Source organism: Ascaphus truei, chromosome 3 (assembly GCF_040206685.1).
Source record: "Ascaphus truei isolate aAscTru1 chromosome 3, aAscTru1.hap1, whole genome shotgun sequence".
Taxonomy (NCBI): Eukaryota; Metazoa; Chordata; class Amphibia; order Anura; family Ascaphidae; genus Ascaphus; species Ascaphus truei.
This window is the reverse complement of record NC_134485.1, coordinates 86,124,950-86,141,843: the sequence shown is the minus strand read 5'-3', so window position 1 is coordinate 86,141,843 and position 16,894 is coordinate 86,124,950. Positions and strand designations below refer to the sequence as shown.

General features: G+C 46.6%; 1 protein-coding gene across 1 annotated transcript; it reads left to right on the top strand.

Moving 5' to 3' along the window:
• The first annotated feature begins 950 nt into the window (after nucleotides 1–950).
• Nucleotides 951–9,433, top strand: LOC142490945 (fibrinogen-like protein 1-like protein). Its single transcript, XM_075593320.1, has 4 exons — nucleotides 951–977; nucleotides 1,483–1,587; nucleotides 7,802–8,416; nucleotides 9,114–9,433. Exons 1-4 carry the CDS (start codon nucleotides 974–976, stop codon nucleotides 9,122–9,124), a joined length of 735 nt encoding a protein of 244 aa, XP_075449435.1. The 5' UTR covers nucleotides 951–973; the 3' UTR covers nucleotides 9,125–9,433.
• Nucleotides 9,434–16,894: the final 7,461 nt, after the last annotated feature.

Genomic DNA, 16,894 nt, shown 5'->3' with positions numbered 1-16,894 from the left:
ATAGCACTCTAGTATACCTGGCATGGTCTTGGAGAGGGAGCGGCTTAGTGAGTAAAAAACACTGACCGGCACTGAGAGTTTGAAGCAGGGGAGCCTGGTTCAATTTCCGGTGTCGGCTCCTTGTGACCTTGGGCAAGTCACTTTATCTCCCTGTGTCTCAGGCACTAAAAAACATAGATTGTAAGCTCCACGGGGCAGGGACCTGTGTCTGCAAAATGTCTCTGTAAAGCGCTACGTATAACTAGCAGCGCTATACAAAAACATGCTATTATTATTAGTATACCTGTTGAATATACAAATACAAATTTTATTGAATTAACTGTCACAGAACAAAGAATCTAAAAGAAAGCAAGAAATAATTAAAATCAGGCATAGATCCCCTGTACGTAAAGCTTGACAACCATCCTCTATTAGTCAATTAATTTGACTAATAGAGGATGATTGTCAAGCTTTACGTACAGGGGATCTATGCCTGATTTTAATTATTTCTTGCTTTCTTTTAGATTCTTTGTTCTGTGACAGTTAATTCAATAAAATTTGTATTTGTATATTCAACAGGTATACTAGAGTGCTATTATTTGGGGCTTTCTTTCTCTTTTTCTCATGTTTATATATATATATATATATATATATATATATATAATATATATAATATATATATATATATACACACACATACATATACACATACATACATATATATATACATACATGCATAAAAAAACATGTATGAAGTGCAAAAACAGGACAGGCTGAGCGCGCCCTTAATTACCAGATGCCAGACAGTAATTTTAACTGAGAGTTAAAATACAGACTAGAGACATACAGTGGACTTTGAGACACTTTAATGGCTGGTAATCAGTTATCACCTTTTCTATTAGTGATATGGGCGTGTGTAACTGGGAGGGAGCTGGCTCTCTTGTATAAGATGCAAGCCCTTTACTGGGCACATAAAATACTTTCAGAGCAAAGAATGGGTAAGATCCTAACAGAGGGCTTCTTTGTTGCAGGAAAACGTGCAGCTGATCTCTTCTTAAGGTCTTAGCTGAATCTTAACACTCAGGGGCCTGCAACACTTTTCAATGTAATGCATAGAAGGGTTTAACTCAGGGGTGGCAAACTGCAGGCCTCGAGGGCCACCAACAGGTCAGGTTTGCAGGATATCCATGCTCCAGCACAGGTGGCTTAATCATTGGTTCAGTCGTTGGCTCCGTCGTTGATTGAGCCACCTGTGCGGAAGCAGGGATATTGTGAAAGCCTGACCTGTTGGTGCCCCTTGAGCACGGCAGTTGGCCACCTCCGGTTTAACTGTTTTACTGCTGCTAATACATGTCTTAGCATTGAAGTTGTCAAGAGGTTTCTCTTACAAGGAAGGAGTTATTCCCTCTCCCTCTTCTCCTCTCCACTCCTCTCTCCCTATTCATCTTTGCAGCTACATTTCACCTTCATCCCTTCTCATGTCTCACTCTGCTTCACTTTCAGGTCCTCACACCTTGACGTTGCGTTGGGCCCTGGCAGTCTGCATCATGTGCATCCTTGAGGCGGCTCCGGACCCGGTGGGAGACGACAAGAACCTTGGTCAACAAAGTGAGCACAATCATATCTATTGAGGTGATGAGTCTGAATCCCTGTGTACTGGTTTTAAAGGATGACTTTTAAACGGAGTCATTCTGATTATAGTAAATCTCTCGTCAAACCCAGGGGAAGCAGAAGATGTCACCCAAAATAAAAAGAGAAAGTACACAATAGTGCAAAAATGTATGATAGAGATGGTTATCTGAATGGAAATCTTGGCTCCTTTGAATTTCCTACTCACAGTGTTCTATTCAACATTTCGCATTTCCAAACGGTGGCTAGTGTCCTGTGTTTTAGTAGAAGTGGTTCCATGTGGAGATGGCCTCAGGGTAGAGAAATAGACGACATCGGGTGCAGATCAGTTTTAAAAAAGCTTTATCAGTAAAAGAAGGTAAGTCATGTACTCACATTTGGCACATTCTTTACATGCATATAAAACATAAAAGGGGCATTGCCCCCCCCCCCCCATTGATGTCCCACCGCCTCTGCCGCGATAGACACCTCCACTCTCCCAGGTGTCTCGCATCTAACTAGTGTCTCACATCTCACATCACTTCCGATATCTCCCTGGTGAGGTATGGTGCGCATTCAGCTCCTGGGGTATCTCGGCTAAACGCGTTTCGCTGGTCCTCAGCTTCATCAGGAGTCCATCCCTCGCCAGGGAGATACCGGAAGTGCCACGAGACGCGAGAACCCAGGGAGGAGTGGAGGGGTCTATCACAGCAGAAGCGGTGGGACCGCAGCGTGACAACAAGGGGGGGGGCAATGTTCTTTTTTTGTTTTATATGCCTTCTTTTACTGATAAACCTTTTCTGAAACTGATCTGCACCCCGATAACGTCTATTTCTCTACCCTGAGGCCATCTCCACATGGAACCACTTCTTCTCCTAAAACCACCGTTTGGAAATGCGAATTGTTGAATGGAACACTGAGTAGGAACTTCAAAGGACCCAAGATTTTCATTCAGATAACCATCTCTATCATATGTTTTGCACTATTGTGTTTTTTCCCTTTTTATTTTGGGTGGCATCTTATGCTCCCCTGGGTTTGGAGAGAGTATATGTAACAGAGGGAACTTTTGGAAACAACTGCTGCTTATATCCACGGCTCAGTCTAAAACAAATGCACATTCGCCCACCTTTGGTCAAATGCATGCAATACCGCTGGCTGCCACTATTTGCACACTCAAATCGAGAATGTCTATACATTCTGTTTACATTCATTATACGTTTACAAATGTTATGGTATTCAATTCACCCAGAACTTGCAGACCCTGAAATGAGAGAGATAGAGATAGAGAGAGAGGGGGCTGAGGGAATAGAGGAGAGGAGGGAAGGGGGGCTGAGGGAATAGAGGCGAGGAGAGGAGGGAAGGGGGGCTGAGGGAATAGAGGAGAGGAGGGAAGGGGGGCTGAGGGAATAGAGGCGAGGAGAGGAGGGAAGGGGGGCTGAGGGAATAGAGGAGAGGAGGGAAGGGTGCTGAGGGAATAGAGGAGGAAGGGGGGAGAGGGGGGAGAAAAGAAGAGGGAGGGGAGAAAAGAGGATAGAGAGGGAAGGAGAGAAACATAGGGGGAGAAAGGAAGGAGGGGGAGAGGAGAGAGGGAGGAGAGAGAGGAAAGGAGAGGAACATAGGGGGAGAAAGGAAGGAGAGGAGAGAGAGGGGAGAGAGATTAAGGATGGGGAGAGGTAAGCAGGAGAAAAACACTAGCACAGCAATGAAAAAACGATAACTGGAGGCCAAGTGAAAAAATAACAAAAATGTAATGGGACATTAACTATTTAAAAGAGAAACCTCTAACGCGTTTCTCGCATGGTGCGCTTTATCTTTGACGCGTTAGAGGTTTCTCTTTTAAATAGTTAATGTCCCATTAAATTATTGTTATTTTTTCACTTGGCCTCCAGTTCTCGTTTTTTCATTGCTGTGCTCCTAGTGTTTTTCTCCTGCTTACCTGTTCCTGCTATTCCTGGATGCACGCAGCCTACACCGGAGACTTCAAACTTACCTGGATTCTGGATTGTGAGTACGCCGTCTAGTGACTGTTTGCTGCTGTTTTATCACTAAGGGTTACCTGGTATATGCGAGGGTCTGTCGGTTCCCTCGGGAGGATCAAGGGTCCATCGCTTCCAGCTGGTTCCCGTTCAATGTGATCTAAAGATTTATTACAGCTACAGCGTTTTATTCTCATGGTTTGTCTCCGATGTGCTGGGGGTTAATACAGCCTGCGCGTGATACATGCTGTCTTCCAGGCTAGTAGCGTCAGGCTTGGAGGTTTCTTCCTCTGCTTTGCTAAGGATGGGGAGAGTAGGGGGGGAGGGAGTGAGGGAGGAGGGGGAGAGAGGATGAAGAAAGAGGAGGGAGGGAGGAAGAAAGAAAGAGAGAAAAGGGAGACAGATGAGGGAGGATGAGAGAGGAGGGGGAGAGAGAGCAGGGGCAGAGGGAGGGAGGAGAGAGGAATGAGGGGGAGAGTAGAGGAGGGAGGGAAGGGGGGAGAGAGGAAGGAGGGAGGGAAGGGGGGAGAGAGGAGGAGAAATAGAGAGAGAAGGGAGACAGAGGAGGGAGGGAGATAAGAAGAGGGAGGAAAGAGAGAGCAGGGGGAGAGGAGAGGGAGGAGGGGAGAGAGAGGAGTGAGGAGAGAGAAAGATGGGGGAGAGAGGAAAAAGGGGTTAGGAAGGGGGGAGAGGAGGGAGGGAAAGTGAGAAGTGAGGGCGAGAGAGGAGGGAGGGAGCGAGAGGAGGGAGGATGAAAGAGAAGGGTGTGGGAGAGACAGGAGGGGGGAGAGAGAGGAGAGGGAGAGAATCGGGAAGGAGAGAGAGAGAAGAGAGGGAGAAGTGGAAGGGTAGAGAGAGAAGTAGGAGGGAGAGAGAAGAGGAAGGAAGAGAGAGGAGGGGAGGACGGTGAGTGGGAGAGGAGAGGGGGATAGGGAAGAGGGGGGATAGAAGAGGAAGGAAGAGAGAGGAGGGGGATAGGGAGAGGAGGGAGAGGGAGAGAAAGAGAGGAGGGAGTGAGACAGAGGAGGGAGGTGGAAGGATGAAGAGAGAGGAGAGTGAGGAGTGAGGGAGAAGAGGGAGGAAGGGAGAAGATGGAGGAAGGGAGAAGATGGAGCGGGGAGAGGGGGGAAGAGATAGAGAGGGAGAAAGGAGGGAGAGAGAGAAGAGGGGGAGGGAGATAGGGATAGAGTGGAGGTAGGGAGGGAAAGGACGGAGATAGAGAGGAGGGGGGAAAGAGAAGGTATGGGAGGAAAGAGGGGGGGAAAGAGAGAGAAAGAAAGGAGGATGAGAAGGAGAGGGGGAGAGAGGACGGAGGGAGGGAGAGAGGAAGGAATTAAGGAGAAAGGAATGAGAGAGAGAGGAAGGATGGATAGTGGAAGATAGGAGTGAGGGAGACAGGAAGGAGTAAGACAGAGGGAGGGAGTGGAGGTAGGGGGAGAGAGGAGAGAGAGCAGGGAAGGAGAGAGAGACATGAGCGAGAGTGGAAGGAGGGAGAGAGAGGAGGAGGGAGGGAGATAGGGATAGAGTGGAGGTAGGGGGAGAGAGGATGGAGAGAGAGAGAAAGATGAGGGGGGAGAGGGAGAAAGAAAGAAAAAAAGAAAGAAAGAAAGAAAGAAAGAAAGAAAGAAAGAAAGGAGGGCGGGAGAGAAAGGAAGTAAGGAGAGAGAGAGGAGGGAGTGAGAGAGGAAGGAGAGGGAGTGAGAGAGGAAGGAGAGGGAGTGAGAGAGGAAGGAGAGAGGGAGGAGGGAGTAAGAGAGGGAGAAAGGGAGAGAGAGAGGAGGGAGTGAGAGAGAGAGGAGGGAGAGAGAGCGGGAGAGAGAGAGGGGGAGAGGGAGAAAGGAGAGAGAGTGTATGTTCTGGACAAACCGAATGTCATAACATTGAAGTAAAAGGGAAATTGTGGCGATTTAAGGAGTATTCGCTTACATTTTTAACTCTCCCAACCGCCTGCGAATGTCCGTCTGTGAATCAAATTTTGTTAAAATAAAACAGAGAATGAACTGCTAGAATTTTGACACATTCGCCCATCTCCTGTAGTGGGCACAAAGAAAACGTTTGTGTCACACTGTGCCCACGCATTCCGCTTCCTTAGAGAGATGTGATCACCTTTAAAGGGAATGTTTCAATTTTCTTTGAAAAATTACCTGCTAATTATCCCAGTCTCTCTTTAAGATAATTATACAATTATTACAATTAGCCAAAGAAAACAACAAAAAGTCAGTCATCTGGATCCACACTGAATAACAGTTTACAAGAAGTCTTATTAGGTAAAGATCATAAAAAAAACACTCCAACGCGTTTAGTTACTATAGAGACATTAAACATTTCAAAAACTATTTAAAAAGAATGGTGCAAATCACAACACGTCTCCCTATTAAACATACCACGAATGGCCATTCTTTGACCTTTTTTTTCCAGCCGGGGCAGACATATTCAATCTGGTAAAGATAATAAAACCAGTAGCTCTCAAAACATAATAAGTAGTAAATCCCTAATGCCTGAAAAAAAACATCCTATATTAGTCACATCCATAGACAAATAGTAAAGTAATGGATGGTTCTCACACAGAAGATAAAAAACTGTAAATATATACCGGAAGACCCCCTCAGAGTAGAGAAAACATATGGCAAACGGGCACAAGGTAATCTATCACTGGAAAATGTATTGAAAAATGCAACATTCATAATACTATATAGACATCTCTTAAAAACAACTAAAAGCAACTCAGGGTCTCCGTAAATAATCAACGGCCTAATACTATAATCAGCCCATATATATGTACTGTACAGTATATTACCTCCTGGCTCCAGGGGGTCTCCAGTAAGGAGCTCCGTGGAGCTTTTTTGGCCTTTTGGTGTATTAAATGAGGGGTCGATAGAGCCATTCATTCTTTTTTTTAAAGGATTGTGGTTTCCCGGAAAGTCATATTCATAATCGCAACTTGTCATATAGTGCTTCCATCATTATAAATGCACCATTACAGATCTCTGCCATACTGTGTAACTAGACATGGATGAAACATTCACCCACAATTGTGAAACTTGCAAATTTTGGACATTGGCAAAAAGCTACAAAAGTTGCAAAAAGTAGCGGCAAAAATATCCCTCGCTCTGTTTTGCAAATAACGCAGTGAAAGGTTGCACATGCGAGAAAAAAAATGCTAAGAAATTTTTCTCTAGTAAACCAAATTTTGTAACAAATGATCACAAATTGTGTGTCGGCGGCCACATTTGTAAATACATTCGTACTGTAGATTTGTCGTAGGTTGTGATGGCTTTTATGGAACACAAGAGTTTATTCTTGGTTGAAAATATAGCGTATTCTACCTTTGAAGAGCTCTTTTGGTGTTCTCCTCTGGACTGTGTCCTCAGCTTTAAGGAAGATTTTTTTTATTTTATTTATTTATTTATAAAAATGTTTTACCAGGTAGTAATATATTGAAAGTTACCTCTCTTTTTCCTGGTCACAGAGTAAAGATGACAAATAATACATGGTTACAAATAGTTACATAAGTGAACAGGGTATACATTATATACTGTACAAGACATTGCATGCACAGTTAGAGATAATATATATTATAGGTGTATGTAACAGTTGCAGACCAGATTAAAATGTGAGACAGCGTTCGTTTTGAAAGAACTTAAACTGGTGGTGGATGTGAGAGTCTCCGGTAGATTGTTCCAGTTTTTGGGTGCACGGTAAGAGGAGGAGCGGCCGGATACTTTGTTGAGTCTTGAGACCATGAACAGTCTTTTAGAGTCAGATCTTAGATGATAAGTGCTGCATGTGCAGCATGCAGATCTCCCCTAGAATATAGCATACATTTGCTCCTACTTGGAACTAGTGAATTATATATTCATGCAGGTAAAAACCATTACAGGAACGAAGGTTGATAACACATTACCCACACACAAGCTTTCCTTCACACAAACACAGAACCTCCCTCAACCACACTTTCCACTTACGCAGGATGTACAAAAAAACTGTGACGTTTGCATCCCCTGAGTGTAAGAGCTTGACACCCCTTCATACACTACATTTGTCACAAAATATGTCAAGTACTGTATGATCATTCCTCTGCTATTAGGTACTTTGGTTGAACGATTGGGACGATATATCAATATTGCATATTTTTAACTAGGTTTTTTCCACATATCATTAAAATATTATCTAATTATATTGATCTCAAGGTGACATAGCTATCTGTGCCTGTGATCTAAATCATATGTGCTTTGCAGGCTTCCCTATAGACTGTGATAAAATCCCCAAGGACAGCCCCAGTGGGGTGTATGTGATCAAGCCAGAGTCGTCCGTCCCTCTGGTGGTATACTGCAAGAAGGACACGGAGGGGAAGGTTTGGACGGTATTGCAGAGGAACACCTTGACATCGGAAATTACTTGGCTCGAGTCCTGGACCACCTACAAGTATGGTTTTGGAAATGTGCTGAAGGACTACTGGCTGGGCAACGAGTACATCCACCTGCTGTCCTCTCAGCGGCCCTACATGGTGCGCTTCGTGCTGGAGGACAAGGCAAAGAAGGAGTGGTACGCGGACTATGACATCTTCAGCATTGACAAAGAGGCTAATGGGTATACCCTACGCCTGGGGAGGTACACAGGGACCGCGGGGGACTATCTCACCACTTACGACGCGAGCAATGTGCACGACAACATGAAGTTCTCCACCAAGGACCGGGATCAGGACCGGAGCACCTCACACTGTGCAGCCAGCTACGGGGGCTGGTGGTATGATAACTGCCAGTTGGTCCTGCTGAATGCCAAGGGCTACATCAACTGGAAGACCATCTGCGGCGGCGACTGCTCCTCTTCCATGATTATGATAAGACCCACAGGTATCTGCTGAAGACCTCACAAGACTTACCTCTCCTGACATGGACTATGGGGGCAAGGGCATTAGGGATATACATGCATCTTTCCCATGCTAGACAGCATTCCATAGTATATTGGTTAGGGATGGCAGTGCACCTGGATGCAGAAGGCCGTGGGTTCAATACTGGTCACAGCTACCAACACTTTTGTGTTGTTTTCAATCACCTGTAATTGTGTAAAAAAAATCACACTGTTCCTTTATACGATTTGGGGGTTGCACTACACAGCAGGGCACCACAGCTAAATTCCATGCTAGAGATTGCCTGAGAAGTATACCTGAAAGGCCCACTAGGAATACAACCCATCATGGGACTTGACTTGCTCTTTTAATGTAAGACATGCTTTTTTGCTTTTCAAATGTAGGTCTCAAAACCTAAATCAAAAAAGCAAAACTAATTTTATACAAAATAATATCCGGTGTACACTATGGATGGCCACCACAGGCGTCCTTATTATTATTATTTTTTTAAAAAGCACTTCTGAATAATTTTCATTAGAAGTAAATACAGAGACCATTTATTTTGTTAAACGGTTGTGGGCTTGAAGCTCCAGATGGATCTCACCTTTTCAAATGACTTTGGACGAAATAGCTATTAAATGGGATTGGTCCCAAAGACCTAACCATGCTCTTTATTTTTTTTCCCCCTTTAATTTCAACAGTAATCCTGTAGGGAGTGGAGTGCATTTTTTCCCACGGATGCAACCAGGAGATCTTGTTTTAAAACTAAGGACAAAAATCAGTAGTCCCTCATGGGGAATGATGGGGGCCCCATTCATCTCTGTATCGGAAAAGCAATGAAAAAGCTACAGCCACTCATGTGATGTTCTCACAACATTATTCTTATTACATTATGACACCAGGAGTCATGTTTCTGACTAGTAAACATTCCTAGCTATTAAACGAATGCTTATACTACTGCTCTTGTAACCCAACTTGCGGGGGGGGAGAAATCCTACTTTTAAATAAATCTCAATGTCTCAAAGTGAAAATTGTTTTCTTTTCTTTAAGTGTGAGTGAATCATGTTCCTGTGTATCTTAGAACGTTTAATAAACATTCAGTTATAAAGATACTAGCTGAAAGGGCCCAGCGTTGCTCAGGAATGCTAAGAAACCAACTTCATTCCTCACCTCCTCTTCTCACCCCACTTACCCCTTCTCTCTCCCCCACCCCCTATCTCTCTCCTTCCCATCACTTCCCTGTAATATCTTATGATGTCCCTAATTATTTCCGCCTCTCTCACCTTCTCCAGCATTCTTACGTTCGCCTCACGTGCCAACTGACTTCCTCTCTACTGTCTTCGTCTGCTCTCTGTGAACACTTTATACTGTAGCTATCTGCCACCAGGCTATGTGCATTAGGATGTCACCAGTATGATGTCACATGCCAGATATGTAGCCTACCAGGTAAAACACCCATTGACTGACTTGCTTGTCAGAGAAATTGTAATAACTCACAGAATTAAAAATAGGATGTATCCAATTTCCAAACACTGACATAAACCCACTCCTGGATCTCAGGAACCAGCAAGCCAGGTATCCAAATGCATAGCGAACGGACAAGCAACTTTCCAAGATATACAGTCGATAAACATATTGGGGTCTCTTTATCAAAAGTGGAGGAAAATCAATGTAAAAAAACGTCACTATACTTATCAAAGGAAAGGAATTCCAAAGAAAGCAATGAGGTTTTGTCACTGGTACCTCTGATGCAATTTGATAAATAGACCCCTTGGGGCAGGGGTGGGCAACGCCAGTCCTTAAAGGCCACCAACAGGTCAGGTTTTCAGAATATCCCAGCTTCAGCACAGGTGGCTCAGTCAGTTCCTGCTTCAGCACAGGTGGCTCAGTCTCTGCTTCAGTACAGTTGGCTCAATCAGTCCCAGCTTCAGCACAGGCGGCTCAGTCTATAACTGAGCCCCTGATTGAGCCACCTGTGCTGAAGCAGGGATAGCCAGAAAACCTGACCTATTGGGGGTGGGGGGGTCTTGAGGACTGGAGATGAGAACTCCTGTATTAGTACATAAGGCCTCTTAGATTTTTGCATCAAGGTAAAACATACGTTTTCAACTATTAATGCAAAGATAAGTATTTTGTACCTTTTAGCTTCATTACATTAAGATATTTTCCCTTATTGTGTCTGTTTGTGTCACTTGGCAATTAAGGGTGTGTGTATTTTTTTATACAGACATAGAAGTGTAACACCCTTATCCCCTCCCCCCCCCCCCCCCCCGAATGGAGATTTTCAGGTACATAGGTGTTATGGTGCTGTGGTGCTCACCTTTTTGTTCCCTGGAGGCTGAATCTCCCTGATGTAGTAGGGAGCTTGGGGTACAGTTATCCTTTAGGGTGGTGCAGCGCTTCCATCCTGTAGGGCTCTGCCATAAGCAGGGGTTCATCCCCACAGGAGCTCTCATACAGAATAGGACCAAGGAATCACTCAGGAGTTCCGGCAACAGTTCCGCAGGGTTCATTGCAGAAGCAGCAACACATCACAGTTCCATGGCTCGGAGCCCAGGGGTATCATCCCTTCCCTGGGCAGGACAGGACTAGTCATCCCAGGGGCTTGAGGCCCCCAGGCTAGTCTAAACACCCTCACCCCCAAAGGGGCAAGGCAGAACAGGAACAGGCCCTAGCCAGGGGTCTGCAAGCTTTCAGGGAAGAAGAGCCATTTGCTAAAAAAAATATTGTCCAACATATTCCGAGGGCTGCGACACATGCATGAAAATTACACCCCCACAAACACATACATATACTGTACACACACTAATAGGTATATACTGTATAAGCATTAACATACAACAAACTTACTTTAATCAGAATTAGGGGAAAGAAAAAATATGTGGGGGAACAAAATGCATCTCACAATAATACGTCACTTTATTTAGTTTTTTTCATTGTTTTTTCATGCAAAACAATTTGCCATTTTCAAATACACAATACATATGTAAGGGTGTCACTCCCGGTTTCCCTGATGTCCCTTTGCCCCCTGTCTTACCCCTGTGGCCGTGGGGGAAGGGGACGGCGACTTCTCCCGGTGGGCGCCGCCATCTTGGTTGTGGCGTGAGGTTCGCGCAATGCGCAGAGGTTGGCAAGGGTAGGGGTGGCCATTACAAGTGTGCAGGAACTCTGGGAAGTTGCGCAGTTAAGTGTAGCGGCGGCCATTACAGCTTCGCACAGGAGAGATCGCACACGCGGTTCCCATAGGAAAGAGGTCCTGAGTGGACTACATCTCCCAGCAGCCTCTGGGGAATGCCCTATGATCCCTGTCACCTGCAGCCAGCCAGCCACTGAGACTGCAGATTTTCTGCAGCAGGGAATTGGTTACATTGCTGTGTGCAGTCAGGAAGCAGACTGTGAAGGACATGAGGCAGTCAGACTGAGGATACAGAGGGGGAAAAAAAGGGGGGCAGAGAGCTGCGAGCTTCTGCTCTAGGCCAGAAATCCCCAGGCTAGAGCTGAAGCTCTCACTCCCCACTAGTGAGGGTGGGTGGTCACAGGGACAGGCCCTAGGATGTGTGGCTAGTTGTGTCTTCAGTGGGTGGAGTGATAAGATATTATCATAGAGTTATAAGTCAGTACATTAGAGCGTTAAGAGATATGTTATGTTCAGTAAAGCCCTTTGGTATTTCACATCCAGTGTATGTGTTCATTTGTATGTGTCCTGCGAGGAACAACTCCCGCTCTGCTGGGAGCCATCGCAGGTGGAGGTGCTGCACCATATAGTAGTAGTAAGAGTAATTCACCCCAGGTTCCCCGTGGCGGAAGCTCAGCCCTCCTGGTTGCCAAACAGGTACAGCACCACACTGATAAGTAGTCAGATACACCTACCCACCTCAATCCCACTTAGGGTGGGGGTAAGAGGGCTAAACATACATACACATACACTACCCCCCCTCCAAATACACACACTACCCCCCCCCAAAAAATACACACAGTAAACTAACCCACGCCGACTCTTCTCTGTCTTTGACTCTCTACTCAGACCACCCTCAGCTGCCTCTTCTTCTTCCTCCATCTCACCTTAGGACTTTGCTGACTATTTTAAGGAAAAGGTGAAATCCATACGTCAGATCATCCCATCTGTTTCCCCGTCCCATCCCACACCGCTTCCTAACTCTCCTCCTACCTTCCTTGACTCTTTTTCCACTGTCTCGGAGGAGGATGTGTCACTGCTGATCTCCTCTTCTCCCTCTACCACTTGCCCTCTTGACCCCATTCCCTCCCATCTCCTAAAACCTCTTGCTCCTTCTATAATCCCTACGCTCACACAGATTTTTAACTCTTCCCTCTACTCTGGTACCTTTCCCTCCTCCTTCAAGCATGCAACCGTTATACCATTACTCAAAAACAGCAAGCTTGACTCTACCTGTCCTTCTAACTATCTACCTGTCTCCCTCCTGCCTTTTGCCTCCAAACTCCTTGAACGTCTTGTATTCTCTCTATTATTTAGATTGCTACATTTTCTCAACACCTATTCTCTCCTAGACTCTTCATCCTGGCTTCTGCACTGCTCACTCCACTGAAACAGCCCTCACTAAAAGAACTGATGACCTCCATGCTGCCAAAGACAGAGGTCATTACACTCTGCTCATATTACTCGACCTCTCTGCAGCATTTGACACCGTGGACCACCCTCTTCTCCTTCACATTCTCCATACTCTTGGTATTCATAACAAAGCTCTATCCTGGATCTCCTCTTACCTCTCCCATTGTACTTTCAGTGTCTCTTTTGCTAACACTTCCTCCTCCTCTATCGAACTCTCTGTGGAGGTACCCCAGGGCTCTGACCTGGGACCTCTCCTCTTTTCTCTGTACACACTTTCTCTAGGTGACCTAATCACATCTCTTGGGTTTAAATATCACCTCTATGCTGACGACACACAAATTTACCTTTCCACCCCTTGACCTTACACCTGCTGTACAGACCAAAGTTTCTGAATGTCTCTCTGGGATATCATCCTGGATGGCTATCCGCGACTTAAACTTAACATGGCAAAAACAGAGCTCCTCATACTTCCTCCCAAACCTGGCCCTACTACCTTCTTCCACATTACTGTTGGAAGTACCATCATTCACCCAAGCACGCTGCCTAGGGGTCGCACTCGACTCCTCACTCACATTCGCCCCTCACATTCAAAACGTATCTAAAACCTGTCGCTTTTTCCTCCGCAATATCACAAAGAAACGCCCTTTCCTCTGTTACTCGACTGCTAAAACTTTGACTCAGGCCCTCATTCTCTCCCGTCTCGATTTCTGTAACCTCCTGCTGTCCGGCCTTCCTGCCTCTCACCTGTCTCCCCTACAATCTATCCTAAACGCTGCTGCCAGAATACCTCTACTCTTTCCTAAATCTGTCTCAGCGTCTCCCCTGCTGAAATCCCTCTCCTGGCTTCCGATCAAATCCCGCATCTCACACTCAATTCTCCTCCTCACTTTTAAAGCTTTACACTCTTCTGTCCCTCCTTACATCTCAGCCCTAATTTCTCGCTATGCACCATCCCGACTCTTGCGTTCTGCTCAGGGATGTCTTCTCTTTACCCCCTTTGTATCTAAAGCCCTCTCCCGCCTTAAACCTTTCTCACTGACTGCCCCACACCTCTGGAATGTCCTTCCCCTCAATACCCGACTAGCACCCCCTCTATCCACCTTTAAGACCCACCTTAAGACACACTTGCTTAAAGAAGCATATGAGTAGCCAAATGGCTAATATTCCAGTATTGCCTCAGTTATTCACTGCAGTACAGCAGTAAAATCAGCACAGTGAGGAGAGCCGCATAGGATTATCATATCTGCCAAGAAAACTGCAGCCTGTACTGTCCTAAAGGATATTTTGGTTGAGACAAAAAGCTACAGGTTCTGCTCTATGTCACCCTGAGGGCTGATAGTGGCTGTAGGATGCCTGAAGGGGGACCTGGTTAACGGAACTATCAGGGGCTTCTGAAAGGATCTGCGGTGTCAGTGCAAAACCAGGGTGGCGTAAGAGTAATGCTGGGTACCGTCCGAGGAAGAGGAGACTGAGATTGAAGGTCAAGGTTACCCAGGAACCTTCTGTTTGAGGAATTACCACATTACTAGTAGCAGTTTCAAGCACAAGATATTGCAGAGAACTGGACAGTGCATTTCAAATGAAATGTGCTTCGATTGGGGTTTTGTCTGCCAGGGGAAGCTTCCCTACAGAAAAATGTCTATTACAGTGTGGAGTAACAAAATGGCGGTTCCAGAAGAACTGGGAGCCACATGGCAGTGATCTGTGTACTATCTAAGCTGGCGATTCCCGGCACACCCCGGGAAGCCGCATGGTGTTGTTGCAGAAGTTATCTGCAGTTGCAAGTTTTTTTTTTTTTTTTTCAACATTCTGTTTATTGTTTTTTTCAGAGTATAACATACAATTGTCACATGAGTGCCGTAGAAAGCTTTCCGTGGGACAGAGACCATTCATACAGACATGGGGGAGGGAAGGCAGGAAGGTATGGGGGTAGGAAGGGGGGGGTGGGGGGGGAGGGGGGAGAGGGAGGGGGGGGCAGAGGGGGTATCTCTAGCGTTTGATATTCTCCGCTCCTATTTAGATGGTCTAGGATCGCGCCCATCCTCTTCTGCAGTTGCAAGTTTTTGCTGGATTACAGTTGGCAAGAACAGCGCGAACTGACGAAACCACTCCCTCTTCCTTGCTCCTGATTGGACAATACTATCCACCAGGAGGAGGAGCTGGGCGTGACCAAATTACTCTGGATGCAAGGAGCTCAAAGACATGTGTCCTCAGTATGCACTAGACGTGTGTGGAGCTGCTCTCTTGCCTCATTGAAGTCCCAAAATGGCCACCGCTATCAGACCAGTGTGCTGCATGCAAGCTGCCTTACTTGCTCCACTATGAGAGAACGTGGCCAAATATATGACCATCGGTCCAGTGTGCTGGAAAAATGCAAGGAAGACCCCCTGTTCTACCAGCAAGCCCATGCATCACCTCTATTGATCGCTTCTAGAGAAAGAATCCCACAGAGGTGATCACGGTTATAACCAAAGTCTATCGGGGAGATGTTGGTATAACCAAGGGATTCTGCCGAGACCCCCCAGTTATCTCGTGCACCACCTCTACTAACTGTCATCCAGAGAGAGAATCCAACGGAAGCGTTCGCGGTTGTAACCAGACAGACCGCGAGCATTTCCCAGGGTTCTGCGAGGTCTGTCGGCATCTACAGAGGAGTCGAGAGATGCGCCCAGATCGCGTCACGTGACTGACTATATTCAGATGCGAGCTGAGTATGGAGCTGTCTCTTACCGTGTCTAGTGTGACACCTATGCCGAGTAGCCACCCGTATGAGCCCCGCGGAGACGCACCACCTCCATACTGCGAGGTGCGTCCTACTGCGCTCCGGTAAGCTGCTCCCGGAGAGTGAATATGCAGAGGTGATCGCTGGCGGCGAGTCGGATGACAAGGCCGATGCCATCCCTGAGGTACCTGCCGAGACCTCCTACGTACCGATGTCTGCTGCGGAGCTGCAAGTTCCGGTAGTCGTCGCCGGGTAACCACGAGAAGGAGTCACCAATCTGAGGTTGAATTTCCATACCGAGAAGAGCGGAAGGGAAGCTCCCTTTCTGGCTCTGCTGTATGGATTGAGACCCTCAGCAATGTACCCGATGTCCTGCCGAGGTTCCCTGTTGTCCCGCTTGGAGTGACGTTAGAGTCACGCAACCCTCTGACCGAGATCCACGCTGACAGCGAGGGTGCTACAACCTCCGAGGTACCGGTCGGGGCCTCCCACGCTCCCAAATTGGCGATTGTCCTACCGGTTCCTGATCCTGAGGCTGGCACCACCCCTGAAGTCCGTGATGCGACGTCAATTACAGTTCCACCAACGGGAGAAGAGAAGGCCGCAAAGCCATCCGGCTGGATGGGTGTAACAGCTGCTGCTACCTCCCCAGTGAGTGCCGAGTTCTCGGACTCCTTTTCCCTGCAGTGCAGGGGAAGAAAAGAAGAACGGGGCTTCCATGATGCTGCAGCCCTGTTGCGGCTGAATCTAGTGTTGCCAGGAGCCCTGGCCTACAGAGCCTTGCCGGGACTGTGGACACCTTTATGACTCCGCTCTGGGAGGTCTCATTAGTCTCCCACGTACAGGACTATAATGTGCCGTCCCGTCCTACTATGTTACGCTCCCTGTAGTCCAAGCGGGGTCGTTGGAGTTTCACCAGGGGGAGCATGTAGCCTAGTCTTCGGCTGCTACTTCTCTTCCTGGACCTTTCCCGTGTAAGTCCTGTTAGGTGCAGGCAGTGGAGAGGTTAATTCCTTCTTTTAGGCCCTGTGTGTTTTGCAGACTTGGATACATTAGCAGTATCCAAGGATGGGCCTTAGCAACAGCCAGAAAGTGCCAGCCTGAAGGAAGGATACCAATTGGTTCATCTATAGCGTGTGATGACCAATCAGTATTCAACCTGCTCTGTTAAG